The 15,503-nt window shown below is 39.6% G+C and overlaps 2 protein-coding genes across 4 annotated transcripts; both read left to right on the top strand.

The window, feature by feature from the left end:
* The first annotated feature begins 556 nt into the window (after window positions 1-556).
* Window positions 557-12,796, top strand: LOC138897372 (uncharacterized). The gene is made up of 7 exons (XM_070183337.1): window positions 557-807; window positions 1,225-1,623; window positions 1,815-2,375; window positions 3,762-3,819; window positions 12,380-12,488; window positions 12,595-12,613; window positions 12,739-12,796. Exons 1-7 carry the CDS (start codon window positions 557-559, stop codon window positions 12,794-12,796), a joined length of 1,455 nt encoding a protein of 484 aa, XP_070039438.1.
* On the top strand, window positions 12,108-14,091 carry LOC104093210 (pectin acetylesterase 11-like). 3 transcript variants are annotated; one of them, XM_070182265.1, is made up of 7 exons: window positions 12,108-12,220; window positions 12,380-12,613; window positions 12,739-12,871; window positions 12,961-13,017; window positions 13,125-13,211; window positions 13,344-13,468; window positions 13,578-14,091. In XM_070182265.1, exons 3-7 carry the CDS (start codon window positions 12,848-12,850, stop codon window positions 13,744-13,746), a joined length of 462 nt encoding a protein of 153 aa, XP_070038366.1. In that variant the 5' UTR covers window positions 12,108-12,220; window positions 12,380-12,613; window positions 12,739-12,847; the 3' UTR covers window positions 13,747-14,091. The 3 variants fall into 3 exon arrangements, with proteins under 3 accessions (XP_070038366.1, XP_033511254.2, XP_070038367.1); XM_033655363.2 differs by having other exon boundaries at window positions 12,723-12,871; XM_070182266.1 differs by having other exon boundaries at window positions 13,344-14,091.
* Window positions 14,092-15,503: the final 1,412 nt, after the last annotated feature.

Raw genomic sequence — 15,503 nt, 5'->3', positions numbered from 1 at the left:
GTGCAGCATAGCCAGCTAGTTCTGCAGCTACTACATCCGCAATACCTCCTCCAGCTCGAAGCACCCTAGCACCCGCAGGGCGTGGTGCAGCTAGGGGTGGTACACAGAGTTCGGGAAGACCCAGCCGTTTATATGCTATGAAGGGTCTCCAGAGTATAGAGGCTTCTCCAGATGTTGTCACAGATATATTGATCCCGATTCCACTTTGTCATATGTCAATCCCTGTGTTGCTATGGAATTTGGGATAGAACCAGAACAGCTCCATGAACCGTTCTTTGTATCTACTCTGGTTGGTGAGTCTATTATGGTCGCGCGAGTTTATAGGGATTGTGTTGTCATGGAGCGTGGTCGGGACACCATGGCCGAACTCATTGAATTGGGGATGGTTGATTTTGATGCAATAATGGGGATGTATTCACTTTATTCATGTTTTGGTAAGCTTAATTATCGAACCTGAACCGTTAGGTTTGAATTTCCAAATGAGTCGGTGATTGAATGGAAGGGGGATGATGTGGTGCCGAAGGGTAGGTTTATTTCTTACATTAAGGCCACGAATATGATTAATAAGGGGTGTATCTACCATTTGGTCCGGGTTACGGACACCGATGCTGAGGCACCTACACTTGAGTCTGTGCCTGTTGTGAATGAATTTCTGGGGGTCTTTCCGGATGATCTCCCTAGGATCCCACCAGATAGGGAGATTGATTTTGGGATTGATGTGATGCCAGACACGCAGCGTATATCTATTCCGCCCTACAGAATGGCACCGGAAGAATTGAAGGAGCTAAAGGAACAATTGAAGGATTTGTTAGAGAATGGTTTCATCCGGCCAAGTTTGTCACCTTGGGGCGCACCGGTCCTTTTTATAAGGAAGAAGGATGAGTCACTGAGAATGTGTATTGACTATCGGCAGCTCAACAAGGTCACGATTAGGAATAAATACCCACTGCCAAGGATAGATGACTTGTTTGAATAATTGTAAGGTGCTAAGTACTTCTCCAAGATCGATTTAAGATCCGGGTATCACCAATTGAAGATCAGGGAACAGGATATTCCGAAAATAGCTTTCAGGACCCGGTATGGGCACTTTGAATTTCTGGTAATGTCTTTTGGGCTAACAAATGCCCCGACAGCTTTCATGGATCTCATGAACTGAGTTTTCAAGCCGTTCCTTGACACTTTCGTGATAGTGTTTATTGACGATATCCTTGTATATTCACGCAGCCGAGAGGACTATGCCGATCATATCAGGGCAGTTTGGCAGACCCTGTATCAGCACCAGTTGTATGCGAAGTTTTTGAAATGTGAATTTTGGCTTGAATCTGTCACATTCTTTGGTTATGTCGTCTCTAGAGAAGAAATGAAGGTCGATCCTCGAAAGATTTCAGCGGTGAGGAATTGTCCTAGACCTACTACCTCAACTGAGATTCACAGTTTCTTGGTCTTAGCAGGTTATTACAAGAAGTTTGTGGAGGGGTTCTCTATCCTTGCCTCTCTGTTGACTAAATTGACGCCGAAGGCAGTTAAGTTCCAATGGTTAGATGCTTTTGAAGGGAACTTCCAGGAGTTGAAATCTAGATTGACTACGGCACCAGTGTTTACTCTACCAGACGGTACATATGGGTTTGTGGTATATTGTGATACTTCAAGAATCGGACTTGGGTGTGTATTAATGCAACATGGAAAGGTGATAGCTTCTGCTTCTAGGCAACTCAAGAATCATGAAAAGAAGTATCCAACACATGACTTAGAGCTTGCGACGGTGGTATTTGCATTGAAGATTTGGCAACATTCTCTGTATGGGGTCCATGTAGAAATCTCATTGGGTGGTTCGAGATTGGGGAAGCGGAGTTAATAGGACCAGACCTTGTGCATCAGGCTATAGAGAAGGTTAAGATCATTACAGAATGGTTGAAAACTTCCCAGAGTCGTCAGAAATCCTATTTGGATATACGTCATAGGGATTTGGAGTTCCAAGATGATGATTGGGTATTCTTGATGGATTCCCCCATGAAGGGGGTAATGCGGTTTGGTAAGAAGGGGAAATTGAGTCCAAGGTATGTCGAACCATACAAAATCATTCAAAGGATCGGTCAAGTGGCATACAGGCTAGAACTACCTCTAGAGATATCTTTAGTGCACCCAATGTTTCATGTATCCATGTTGAAGAAGGTGGTTGGAGATCCGTTGCTTATTGTTTCGATTGAGACTATAGAGGTTAATATAGGACTGACTTATGAAGAAATTCCGATTGCCATTCTTGATAGGCAAGTCCGGAAGTTGAGAAATAAAGAGATTGCCTTCGTGAAAGTGCTATGGCAAAACCAACAGGTTGAGAAGGCCACCTGGGAAGCCGGGGAAGAAATGAATAAGAAGTACCCTAATTTATTTGAATAGGTGTGTAATTGTATCCATGATGTTAAGAGCTAAATTTCTACAAATTATGATTTCCCCTATACAGCCTATGTTAAGGATACTCCCTCTTAGTGATGCAATGTTTATGGCGTTATTGTCGGTGTTGTTTCCATATTAATTTACATCAATGTGTTGTGGTTGTGTTATTAGGATTGGATTCTGGGATTCTCTGACAGTCGGATAGGCCTAGTTACAGGGGAGACTATGCCGCAAATTTTGTAAATTTGGGGAGTTAGTCAAAAGTCTGGAACTGTTGGTGTGTGTTATAGCAGCTGAGTCACATTGGTTTCTAATGGCGGATTTTGGCCTTCATTCGAGGACGAATGATCTTAAGCGGGGGAGGATGTAACGCCCCGTGATATTTCACCTAAAACTCGGGGTTTCATGATGCCGAGGTAGACTTATGTGTTGATGATTGTAGAGATTCTTCATAGCGATCTTGCTCGCTGCGGTTCGGACTTTTTAGGTTGAAACCGTGCGTTCGATAGTTGAAGAAATTTTTTTTGAAGTTCTAGGCATTTCTGTGGTCCATTCTGCAGTCGCAGAACTGACTTGCGGACCGCAGATCTGCCGCAGACTGAAGCAAAAACCTGGGCAAATTTTTGTACCATTATGCGGTCCATTATGCGACCGCATAATTATTTTGCGGGCTGCACAACCCATCACAGATCCAACAAAAGAATTTTCGTAGGGAAGTTCTGCGGCGCATTTTGCGACCGCAGAATTTGTTTGTGGATCGCAAATTGGTCGCAGAGTGAGGCAGAAGTGCCCAATTCCGGAGGGCCATTATGCGGTCCATTTTGCGGACCGCAGAAGCGTTATGTGGTCACATATGCAACCGCAGATCTACATCAGGGCTTTATTTTTCTAATTTTTAAAACCTGAATCTATCTCGATAATTAGATGTAAGGGACCATTTTGGAGGGAATATCTGATATTTTTAGAGAGAGGAAGTGCCCTAGAGTGAGAGGTGAAATCCCTAAGATTACTGTTCATCCAAAATCTTGCTCAAGCCATGAAATTCAACAAGAAAGCTCACAAGGTCTTCAACCAAGAGGTAAGATTCTAGCCGTAACCTTCAATTTTGGAATCTTGTTTGGGAATAGGTAATGAGAAAAGCAATTCTTGGGTGTGAGAGTTGTCCATTATGCATGTATGTACTATCAAGGGTTGGGGGAAGAATGTTGAGCTAAATAGGATAGACTTTAGGTAGTGGAATGAAGGAATCCACCATAGGAGGACCTTGAAATCATAATACCCACCTAGTGTTTGATAAAATGCTCAAATGAGCTGGAACTATAAACTCCTTCCTAATTTGTGTTCAATTTTGCTATATCTCTAAATAGATCAAAGTTCCTAGGATTTCCGGAACTGTGTAGTGAATTAAGAAAAGCTCCAAGCCAGGTATGTTGGCTAAACTCCTCTTTTAGAATTGAACCCCACAATGGCCTTGTAAGTCACGTGTTGCTCATTTTAAATTGATTATTCCGAATAAGCCTTGTGTCAAAAGATATATGTGTTCAATTTGTATTCCAAATGTTCTTGTTATGTTGAGTTACTATTTGAGAAGGTGATTAAGCATGGGATGTGTGTTAATATGTTATGATTTGAAAACTTGATTCTAATGAAAACTAACATGTCGAATTGTGTAAGAAATCACATGTGCCTAAGACCCTTAATTTGGTTAGTTGCTCAAATGTGTATTCAAAGTCTTAAATAGGAATGTTTGTTGTTGACGATCCGTGATGATGTTTGAAAGTGAAACAATAAATATAGCATATGAAATACGGCCAACATGCCAACAATGATATTATATTTGGGGCCATTAGTGCTAATGAAATAAAGAGGAGAGAACAAGATGTTGAAATGAGTTGTGAACCCTTTTAAAAATAAATGCTTTGGGAGTATCGTTTAGTCACCGAGGAAGGATAGGTCAAAATAACCTAACCTCGAAAGTACACGTACCGGTGTGGGAGTGATTGAGGGGTAAATCCCCGTGTTAATGTGATGAGATTGTTTCCCCTTATATGGGATGAGAATGATGTGTTAGAGTTATTTCCCCTTGAATGGGATGAGATTATTGCTAGCGAGATGTGATGTGATGTCGACCCACACGGCATTGTGGTGAGATCGGATGCCATGCCGCGGACATGGAGGTATTGTGAGTGGATGTCTCTGGGTGAGACTTCTTAGCCGGTCGGGCTGAGATCGGACTCCGTGCTAAAACCACGGTGGTGTATCGGTGCTAAAGATATCCCAACTTATAATACTGAAACTTACTTGAAATTTACCTTTCCCTAACTTGACACCTTGATACTGTTTGAGTCTCTTATTGATTTCATGTTTCCTTCTCCGTTTACTGTTACTCGTTCTATTGAGAGGGTGTTTAGTTTTACATACTAGTACTATTCCATATGTACTAACATCCCTTTTGCCGGGGGCGCTGTATCTTTAATGGATGCAGGTGGTTCCATAGCAGGTGGTATCGATCAGTGATAGCAGCACACCCTCTCCTCAGCTGACTTAGTGAGCCCCACTTTATTTCGGGGTCTTGTATCTCTTGTCCTATGTACATAGCGTTTTGAGGTATAGCCGGGGCCTTATTGCCGGCACTGTCGTAGCACTCTTTTGTTTCTGTTAGAGGCTCCATAGACATAGTGTGGGTTATATCTTGTCTTTGGAAGGTTAAACTAAAAATATTGTAATCGTATCATATGTTCCACTTTAACTATAATTGTACAATGTACTGTTTTGGAGACTTGCTAATGACGTAACCAGTGGAAATGAACTGGTGTTATTCATATGACCTCTTACTGTCTAATTAATGAAATGTATTCTTCTCTTTATTCATGGGTAAGTTGGGTAGACGGCATTGTGCAGGCTTGCTCGAGCAGGGTTGACTCTGTTGAGCGTCGGTCGCGCTCCCCAAGGTCGGGGTGTGACATGCCCAACATTTTCTAATGTCTCGGTGAGATTTCTTTCCTTCCTCAGCTATCGTAGTTGTTTTTCTATCTCTGACTAGTATGGTAGCACTTCCTTCACAGAAGTTCGAGTCATGCACCAACCTCAACCCCCGACAACGGCGCCAAAATTTGATGAGCTCGAAACATACACTTAAATTATGCTTGCTAGTCAAATATAGTATAGTATAATATCGTATCCACAGGGATTTGATTTAAGCAATATTCTTGTAATTTCTAGCTTGATTGCTATCCAAAACGATCAACAATTGAGATTTCTATGATTTCTAACTACAATTAACTAAGAATCTAAAGCTATTGACTAATGACAATCGCAACAAAGGTAGGCAAGGAAGTTATCTATTTGGAGAAAATAGGGGTTGATAGGATAGATGCAAGATAATTATTTGGGATTTAACTCTAGGTAATTCACTTCTAATGTTTAAGTGAGTCTCTCGGATTCACTCAAATATTAGTTCAAACGTTCAGCAAAAACTCTTCTCTAGATTAAGTCTTAACCTCACAAGATGAACCAATTTAAGCACGTGAAGATATGCAAGAATGCGTAGTAGATCGGTCTTTAGGAAAACCTCTTTCGATTATTCTCCTAACTAGGTTTAATCAATGATTCAACTAGCCTCTTTCGATTACTAAGAAGAATTAATGAACTCAACCAACAATATAATGCAAAGATATCACAAGTTATGCCTCTCTCGATTACATCAACAAGTGAATATAGATGCAACAATTAAATCATCCAAAAGCGCTACAATACATAGAACTAGAGTTATAATTCACAAACAATCATCAATACACAAAATCCATCAAAACCTAAAGAGAACCACTTAATAGATATGGAGTAATTCACCACAAACAAAGTTAAAGTATAGGAAAACATAAATTCGATCCAAACTCGGGTCTTGAGTGAGGAAGGAATGATGAAATCCTTGTGCTTGTATTCTTCCAACTCCTCCTTAGATTCATTAGGTCTAACATATGTCAAGAGTCCAGAAAATAATGTTTTTCCATGTATTTATACCAAGTAGGGTCGGGCCTAGACGAAACCACTTTATCCTAGCCGAAATAGAAAAATTACTCTGTAAAAATTACAAAGGCGCGCTATGCGGGGCGACGCGCCATGCGGGGAATTAGTAGGAAAATCCAGAGAGCTAATTTCTGACAGGCAGCAGAGGATTGCACAAGCGCGGCACCACACGCGCCATGGCTGTGGGGAATTCTCAGAGTACGGACCAAAACTCAATTTCTGACGTCCAGACTTGGTCCTCGACCATCGAACACGATCCCTGCTTAATCCCTTGGGCTTTTACTCTAACTTCAAAGCTCCAAATAGCTCGAATTCATTCCATAACATGTACATAGCTCGGAATCATTCCTACAAGGCATAAAATACACAATAAGTGCAAAACACTATCAATTAAAGTTCAAACATGAATAAAGTGCAGTGAATTAGAGTATAATATGTGACTAAAACACGTAAATATAGCTTACCATCACCCCTAACCAAAGCACGTATATATATATATCACTGTGCCTGCGCTCACTACTGGTATGTCAGACTCCGGAGGGGTGGATCTGTCCAAGCGCTAATATAATGCCTATAAGGCCTGCTGCGGCGTGCTGCCCGATCCACAATAACAATCTCAACTCGGCTCTCAGGCCCAACTCTGTCATCAATCTCTCAAGTCTCAAGGGCTCACAATCTCATACTACTCAGCCCAAACAACAAGAACATGTATTGTAACAGTAAATGATAACGGAGACTGAGATATGATATGCAAATGAAATGTCATGACTGAGCACATAATTGCAGTTAAAGAATATAACTCAAAACATCATAAATAACCTCACTAGGCCTCAACAGAATAAGCACATAGCCTAAACATGGTTTCTAACATGAATTACAGTTCATTTACTCTAACAAGTAAGGATTTCATGGATAGAACAAGAATTGATAACACCATAGTCCAAAAGAAACAGCCGAATCATGATTAACATGGTGTACGCCCACATGCCCGTCACCCCAACACAAACCACACAATACGTTTTCCAAGGATTCATACCCTTAGTTCCATGTTTAGAAGTGTTACTTACCTCAAAGTGTGCAACTCAATGCTCCAATAAACTCTTGCCTCGCGAATCAATCTCCGAACGATTTGAATCTAGACATAAACAAATTAATATAATCAATACATGCTATATGAATCGATTCCATATGATAAAACTAAGTACTTTAACCAAATTCAAAAAGTCAACCCAAAAAGTCAACCCCGGGGCCACGCCTCGAAACCCGACAAAATTTAAAAATTTCGAACACCCATTCAATAATGAGTCCAATTATACCAAAATCATCCAATTCCGACCACAAATTGATCCTCAAATCCCCAAATCTTACTCTCCAATACATAGACCGCAAATCCCCCAAATTGCACCTCAAATACAAGCAATCTAGGTGTAAACATCAATGGGTATTCAATATTAATGGACAAAAGTGATAAAAAGTTGCTTACCTCTTTAATTATAGTGAAATACCTCTCAAACATCGCCACTAGCCGAGCTTCTAAAGTCCAAAAATGAAGAAAATAGCTCAAACCCTCGATTATATCATTCTGCCCAGGCATTCTCGCTTCTGCGGCTCACCAACAGCACATTCGGCTCCGCTTTTACGAAAAACACTTCGCTTATGCGAAGTCCACTTAAAACCCCGACATGCCGCTTCTGCGGTCCATTCCCGCTTCTGCGGTCCAAGCCCCGCACCTCCGGGACCGCATCCGCGGGTCTCCTCCGCTTGTGCGACTCTAGCTTCCCCTAACCAAAATCCGCATCTACGGCAGCTTCATCGCATATGTGGGCTCGCAGATGCAGAAACAACCTCGCACTTGCGGCCACTACCCAGCCTAGACAAACCCTGAATCTGCGCCTCCCAGACCGCTTTTGTGGCTCCGCACCTGCGGCCAGTTCCTCGCAGGTGCGGTTACACCAGAACTGAACCCAACAGATTTCTCCAAGTCCAAACTTCAATCCAATTGCAATCCGAATCACGCCCGAGGACCCCGGGACCCCATCCAAACATACCAACAGGTCCTAAAAAAAGATATGAACTTAGTCAAAGACTCAAATCAAATCAAACACAATAAAAATCACGAATTGCACCTCAATTCAAGCCTAATGAACTATTGAACTTCCAACTTCTAAAACCAATGCCGAAACATACCAAACCAACCCCGATTGACCTCAAATTTTGCACACAAGTCATAAATGATAGAAGAGACCTATTCCAATTCCCGAAACCAAAATCCGAGCTTGATATCAACAAAGTCAACTCTCGGTCAAACTTCTCAACCTTCCAAACCTTCAACTTTTCATCTTTCGCCAATTCAAGCCAAAACGACCTACGAACCTCCAGATCAATATACGGCCATACTCCTAAGTCAAAAATCACCATACAATGCTATCCGAACCATCAAAACTCCATTCCGGAGTCGTTTATTCATAAGTCAACATTCGGTCAACTCTTTTAACTTAAGCATCCAACCTTGGGACTAAGTGTCCCAATTCATTCTGAAACATCCCGGAATGAAACTAACCACCCCGGCAAGTCACATAACCACAATGAACATAGGATAAGCAATAAATTAGGTAACGGGGCTATAATACTCAAAACGACCGGCCGGATTGTTACAAGATGTCCTCTTCTTAGCATTTAAAAGATATAAAAGGGCCCTCTTTTATTTAAAAGTCAGACATCCAAAGGTGCAATTTTAAGACATCGCTCATGAAATAATGTATCCAAATATCTATTTCAAGTCTATAATACTAAATATGAGCACTTAGATAAATTCTTAAAGTTCCAAAAAAATTAGTTCTTGGATAAATTCGCTACAGTACCAAATAATATCTAGAAAAGTGTTGATTACAGTACTTATATTTGCAGTACTTATATCTTTCTCAACTAAGAGAATTCTCTCTATCATCCGCCATGATAAGGGAAATATAATCTAGCTTGGAGATGAAACTGAGTAGGTAGGGGATTGGTCCAGCATTTACTCTGACTATCCTCGGAAAGCTCTTTCTTTCCCTTGTCAAATCTTTTCTTTGGAAGACGTGCAACGACACTCTCTAGATCAGTACCCAAAGTACTCTTCTTCTAAATTCATTCAATCAAATGGCTAACGGTCGGATTCTTTATTTCTCGATCGTAAAGTTAACTGGCTGCATTAAATTCCTGGACTTTATCAAAATCAGAAGTATAAAATTCCTGATTATTAATATCCCCGGCCTCTATGGCTGTGAGGTTATAAACGTTTCGCGTACAACTAAAAATCCAAGAGTCAAAACCCTAAGATAAAAAGTTTCAGATGAACAATAAAAACCCGAGATCAAGTTTTTTGTGATAGTGGTACTTTTTCAGCATCGACTGATCATTGACGAAAGGAAAATAAGTGGCAGAGTTGTCATCTGAATCCCTAAGCTCGGCAATCTTTTTCCCTTCGCTCGATTTTTGTCCATATTGGGTTTTTCCGGCAAGGTGTTTAATGATGCAGAGGGGAGGGTAAAAAAGATTAAAGATTTCACTTCCCGATCACTTCACGGTGAGTAATCGAAAAGTGTGGAGACTATCTGCATTAGTGAAAAATAAACTCGCAACGCGGGTCTATAAAATGGCGATACATGCGATCAAAGTAATGAGAAAAGTGAAGAACGATATGTAGAGTTTATATGTTAAACACCCTCGGGACCGAACATACTCGTACCATGCCTGTTAGCCTCGGAATTGATCATCATAGAACAACCCAGATCAAGTACGGGAGAATAACTCATCATTACTAATGAGGAAAGAATAAATTAAACACGAATTATATGAGATTTATCATCATTATGCTATCAGTTACAAATAAATTATGTAACGTACAATAAATGTAATAAATGATTGTAACGGGCAGAATAAGGCAATCAATTACGAAATTGACTCAATAGGAACGAGATTGACTCAACAGGTACGGGATTGACTCAACAGGTACATGATTGACTCATCAACAGGTACAGGATTGACTCAACAGGTACGAGATTGACTCATCAGTTACGGAATTAACTCATCAGTTACGAATATTCAGCATTTACTCAGCTGTTACAAGTCTTCCAAAAGTAACGAATGGATGAGTAAATGCTCATAATAGACCCATAATTCAATGAGAATGGTTACTTAGATCTAGTTCTATAAATAGACACACTTTATCACCCTTGTAATCATCTATTTTTTTTTCTCTACAGTTCTATACATTGGAATTCATAGCATCTTGCTCCCAATTTAGCCATAGTTTGGCTCTTTAAGCTCTGTTCTGCTCATCATACTATCAAGGATCATCCAATAATAATTATTTATACTTGTGTGTTCATATTATAATATCTGTCATTGAATTTATTTTTCTCTTCTCTATCACGTTGTATTAACAAATTATTTTATCTTTCGGATTGAATCGGTTACTTGTGAACCGTCATATAAAATTAATTGCTTTGACATTGAAAATTATTTTTTTTGGGTTAAACAACATGAACTTAAAAAAGGTTTGTCTTATGTGAGAGTGTGGTTTTATTTGACCACCTTGATTAATGTGGTGTTAATGGATATATCATGAGATATATAATAAAATATTATTTATCTTAGTTAGCAAGCTCTGTCCAAACTAGTGAAAAGTTGTTTTCTTCTTAGATTTTGTACTTATTGACCATTACAATTTCATAAGTTTCTATTCATGCTGTAAAGGATATTGACACTTAGGTCACCCTACATATAATGGATTTAATTTAATTATATACATTGACTATAAATAATTTGTATAGTACTAACATGATGTTTTAACATGTTGAAGCATGGAATCTCATTTGTTGTCCAGATTAATGATCTCACTTTTGGACAATACCAGTAGTTATTATTTAGGTCCTAATAGTGCAACATTTCTTTTAAACTATGAAAGTTAAACTCAACAATTTATATTTAACTTTATGTAATAATCATTGACTGCTTATCTCGAAAGAACGGTAAAAAACTTGATATTAGTATATTAAACTACACTAGTAGCTGTATAAAAAGCATCGCCAAATAGCAAGACGAACTCATGTGAATTGTTCGAAATGAGAAGAAAAGAAGTAAAGAGAGTTATTTTCCGCTGCCAAGAAAAGAAGAAGGTTGTGGAAAATTTGAATTTCTACTGCCAAAAGCAAGAGTAAACCATGTGAACTGTTCAAAGAGAGAAGAGAAGAAGTAAAGAGAGTTAATTTTTCACTGCTAAGAAAAGAAGAAGGTTATGGGATATTTTAATTTCTACTGCCAATTAGCTAGAGTAACCCATGTGATTGCTTGAAGATGATAAAAGAAGTGAAGAGAGTAAAATATCACTGCCAAGAAAAGAAGATGGTTATGGAAAATAAAAATATTAATTTTTACTGCCAAATAGCAAGAGAAACCCATGTGAATTGTTTGAAAAAGATAAAACAAGTAAAAAGAGTAATTAGTTATGTCTGCCAAGGAAAGAAGGTTATGGGTAACTTTAATTTCTACTGCCAAATATGGCAAGAGAAAACCATGTGATTTGTTTGAGAAGAGAAGTAAAGAAGTGATGGAGATTGGCACATGCACGGAGGCTGGAGCTATTCTCCCAACGAGACATTTTAGAACCCTAGCATGGAAGGAAGCAAAATAGTTACTGGCATTGGCATTATTATAAATAGAGACGAACTATCAGACCAACGTAACTCATTCACCTCTACTTGCTTCTACGGTCTACTATAATTGCTTTCTCTCACAAGCCTTTCTAAGAAGACCAAATGTATTATTTCATTCTATTTGTCTTTGCATCTCTTTCTTCGTTGTTTTAACTAAAATTTGGCAATGCCTTGTTTCTCCTGATAAATGTTGATTTTAACAGAAGGAATTTTTACATACGCAATATAATAAGCCAACAATTGATTATTTGAATGTTTTGCAGGACGGTAAGCTTTTTCTTAGCTTTGCTAGCGTCTTCAGCAATGTTGACAGCTATTATGGCCCAACAACCACAAAAACCATAATTCACAGCGCCACTGCTGAAGGTGCAGGTAAAATACATTAGGCAACAGACAAAACAGAATCACCAACAGTGTGCCTAGATGGGATCCCTCCAGCATATCATCTTGATCAGGGATATGGTACTGGACTTCGCAGCTGGATCACCGCCGTTGATGTTAGTTACATTTACTTCTTCTTCTATTATTCATCTTCTTTTCATCTTTATCTTAACCAAGTAGCCAAATCTTCAATTATTTTGCTTTTTGTTAACTCTTTTGAAAAAGAAAATCGTACTGTTAGGTTGGTGGTTGGTGCTCTGGTATCTCTGATTGCCATAATCGTTCAAATAGCGGCTTAGGTTCTTCCATAAAGATGCTTCCACCACAAGTCACATTTTCGGGAATTCTTCATGACGAACCCAGAAGTAATCCAGGTGAAGCTATATAATCTTACTATTTTCTTGCTTTGTTCTTTTTCGTCGTATTTTAGCGGCTACTAATTTGTAAACGTATGAGTTGGCAGACTTTTACCATTGGAATGGAGTTAGGGTCAGATATTGCTATGTGTCATCGTTCACAGGTGATGTTGAAGATGTTGATCCTGTGCTTCCCTAATATTGAAAAATAAATTGCAGTAGTATTTGTTTACAACTTTTCTGATATGAAATGTTTTCCAATCTACATTAGGATACCAAACTTTATTATAGAGGAGCAAGAATCTTCAGAGCCATTATGAATGATTTATCAAGAAAAGGAATGCAAACGGCTGAAAATGTAAGATTCAACTGACATCGCTCTCTAACGCCCATATAGTATAATACAAGTCACATACTAAATTACTATGGTACTTTACAACTTTTTTCCCAATTGGCTTAATTTTGAAACCAAAATGCATTTTATATGTAGGCAATCCTAAGAGGAACTTCAGCTGGAGGATTGGCTACAATCTTGAATTGCGATAAGTTCAAGTCTCTCCTTCCAAATGATGTAAGAGTAAAGTGCGTTGCAGATTCAGGCTTCTTCATCAATGCGTGAGCTCTTCTTGCTATATATGCGATAACTCAAGAAGTTAAATGATTTCGATGTCTTATTGATTTATGTCTATGCCGTTGAAACTCAAGCGTTTCATAATTTATGCAGCAAGACAATATCTGGTACTTTAGATATTCAAGATGAGTATTGGGGAGTGGTTACTTTACATGTGAGTCCCAGTGTTTTTTGTTTTAGTAAAATATATATATATATATATATATATATATATGTGTATAAGGTAAAACAGAGCCCACTGAGCATCCCAGTTTTCCGATAGGAGCCCCTCGTATCGGGGCTCGAGCAAAATACCTTCCCTCGGGGGCATCGGGACCACGTCCTCCGTGTCCGGTTCGAGCCTCAAGACTTCGGAGAGCACTACCAAACAGCTGCACATGACTAACAAAAGGCTGTGATGTCCGTGTCCAACCGGATATTACAACATGAATCTCGGCCTCTATCGGCAGAAAATCAGTGATTAGCGAAACAGAAGATTTTTACCTTTCTTAGAATTGTAGTTAGGCTAAAACTCCACTACTATAAAAAGGAGGAAGCTTATTATTCATAGCATACATTGTAACACGCATACCAAGGTAATTTATTTCTATTCTCTCTGTTATTCAAAGTTCTTATTTTTATTCATAAGTTCATAAGTGCAAGCTCGGAATCGAAGGCAGGTTCCTCATTGAGCCATTAACCAAGCCTGGGATCACTCTTATCATTGGTTTGATCATTTATCACATCTTTCATTTGCTTAGTCTAACGTCATTAATCACTTGTATTGAATTAATTCACATATCCTTAAAATCGCATACAAATTAAATTATTATCCGTTTCTAAGTGTAAATAGTTTGGCGTCCACCGTGAGGCTAGGGATAATAGTGATAATCTGATACAAATTTCCATAACGCACTCTGTTTTACGCTTGTTCTTTAAGATTTTAATGTAAGGTCAAATTAAAAATGTCAAACTCTCAATGTGCTCACTTGAACGTTGATACTGAGTCTGGCCACCATGGCGAGAACAACAATGTAGTGCCCAGCAATGAGGTGCCCCCTGTTGACCCCAACGGAGTTCCAGTCGCGAACCCAATTGATGCCAACTCACATGTGGCCGTCGACGCAAACTTGCCTACCGACCTCGAAAACAGCATTTGCATGGGAGCCCGATCGATAGCCCGGGGTACACACGACGGCGAAGGCAATTTGATCAATTTACGGGTGATCTTTGAAATGTTACAAGCTCAACAGGCGGTGATAGCCTAGTTGCAAAACCAAAGTCGCGCCCCCAGCATAGTTGAGCCCGAACCATCCCGGGAAAACACCCGCAAAAATAAACCAGCAACAGAAAGGCCGGGTGAAGTTGAACCCGGGACCAACCCCGAAATAATAAAGATGCTTGAGGAACTGACAAAGCGGGTGGAATCGAGAGAAAAGAAAATCGAAGCCAACGACCAAAAAGTGGAGACCTATAACTCCAGGGTTGATCAAATCCCAAGAGAACCCCCAATATTGAAAGGCCTGAATTCCAAGAAATTTGTCCAAAAGCCTTTCCCTCCAAGCGCAGCTCCGAAACCAATCCCAAAGAAGTTTTGTATGCCCAAAATTCCAAAGTATAATTGGATCAAGGATCCAAATAAACACGTGACCACCTACACGTGTGCCATCAAGGGACATGACTTAGAAGATGACGAAATCGAGTCGGTTCTGCTGAAAAAGTTCAGAGAAACCCTGTCTAAAGGAGCAATGATATGGTATCACAACCTACCCCCTAATTCCTTTGATTCGTTTGCTATGCTTGAAAATGCCATCGTAAAAGCTCATGCCTGGGCCATCAATGTCAGGACCAGAAAATCGGATCATTATATTTAAAGTGAAACAAAGAGATAATGAAATGCTCAGGGAATTCCTATCGAGGTTTCAAATGAAAAGAATGGATCTGCCTCCGGTTGTGGACGATTGGTCCGTTCAAGCATTCACTCAAGGACTCAACCCTCAAAGCTCCTTGGCTTCACAGCAGCTGAAACATAATTTGATA

This window comes from Nicotiana tomentosiformis, chromosome 8, assembly GCF_000390325.3.
Source record: "Nicotiana tomentosiformis chromosome 8, ASM39032v3, whole genome shotgun sequence".
NCBI lineage: Eukaryota > Viridiplantae > Streptophyta > Magnoliopsida > Solanales > Solanaceae > Nicotiana > Nicotiana tomentosiformis.
Note: the sequence above shows the minus strand (reverse complement) of the source record. Positions and strands in the feature narration are given on the sequence as shown.

What these genes read in the sequence shown, in the direction of transcription:
- LOC138897372 (XM_070183337.1), top strand. Translation starts at nt 557, where the DNA reads ATGATTAATAAGGGGTGTATCTACCATTTGGTCCGGGTTACGGACACC. An exon ending in CTACCAGACGGTACATATGG is followed by an intron (nt 1,624 to 1,814) that starts GTTTGTGGTATA and finishes GGGTCCATGTAG; the next exon opens with AAATCTCATTGGGTGGTTCG. An exon ending in GGGGAAGAAATGAATAAGAA is followed by an intron (nt 2,376 to 3,761) that starts GTACCCTAATTT and finishes ATCTCTAAATAG; the next exon opens with ATCAAAGTTCCTAGGATTTC.
- LOC104093210 (XM_070182265.1), top strand. Translation starts at nt 12,848, where the DNA reads ATGACGAACCCAGAAGTAATCCAG. An exon ending in CGAACCCAGAAGTAATCCAG is followed by an intron (nt 12,872 to 12,960) that starts GTGAAGCTATAT and finishes ATGAGTTGGCAG; the next exon opens with ACTTTTACCATTGGAATGGA. An exon ending in GAATGCAAACGGCTGAAAAT is followed by an intron (nt 13,212 to 13,343) that starts GTAAGATTCAAC and finishes TTTTATATGTAG; the next exon opens with GCAATCCTAAGAGGAACTTC.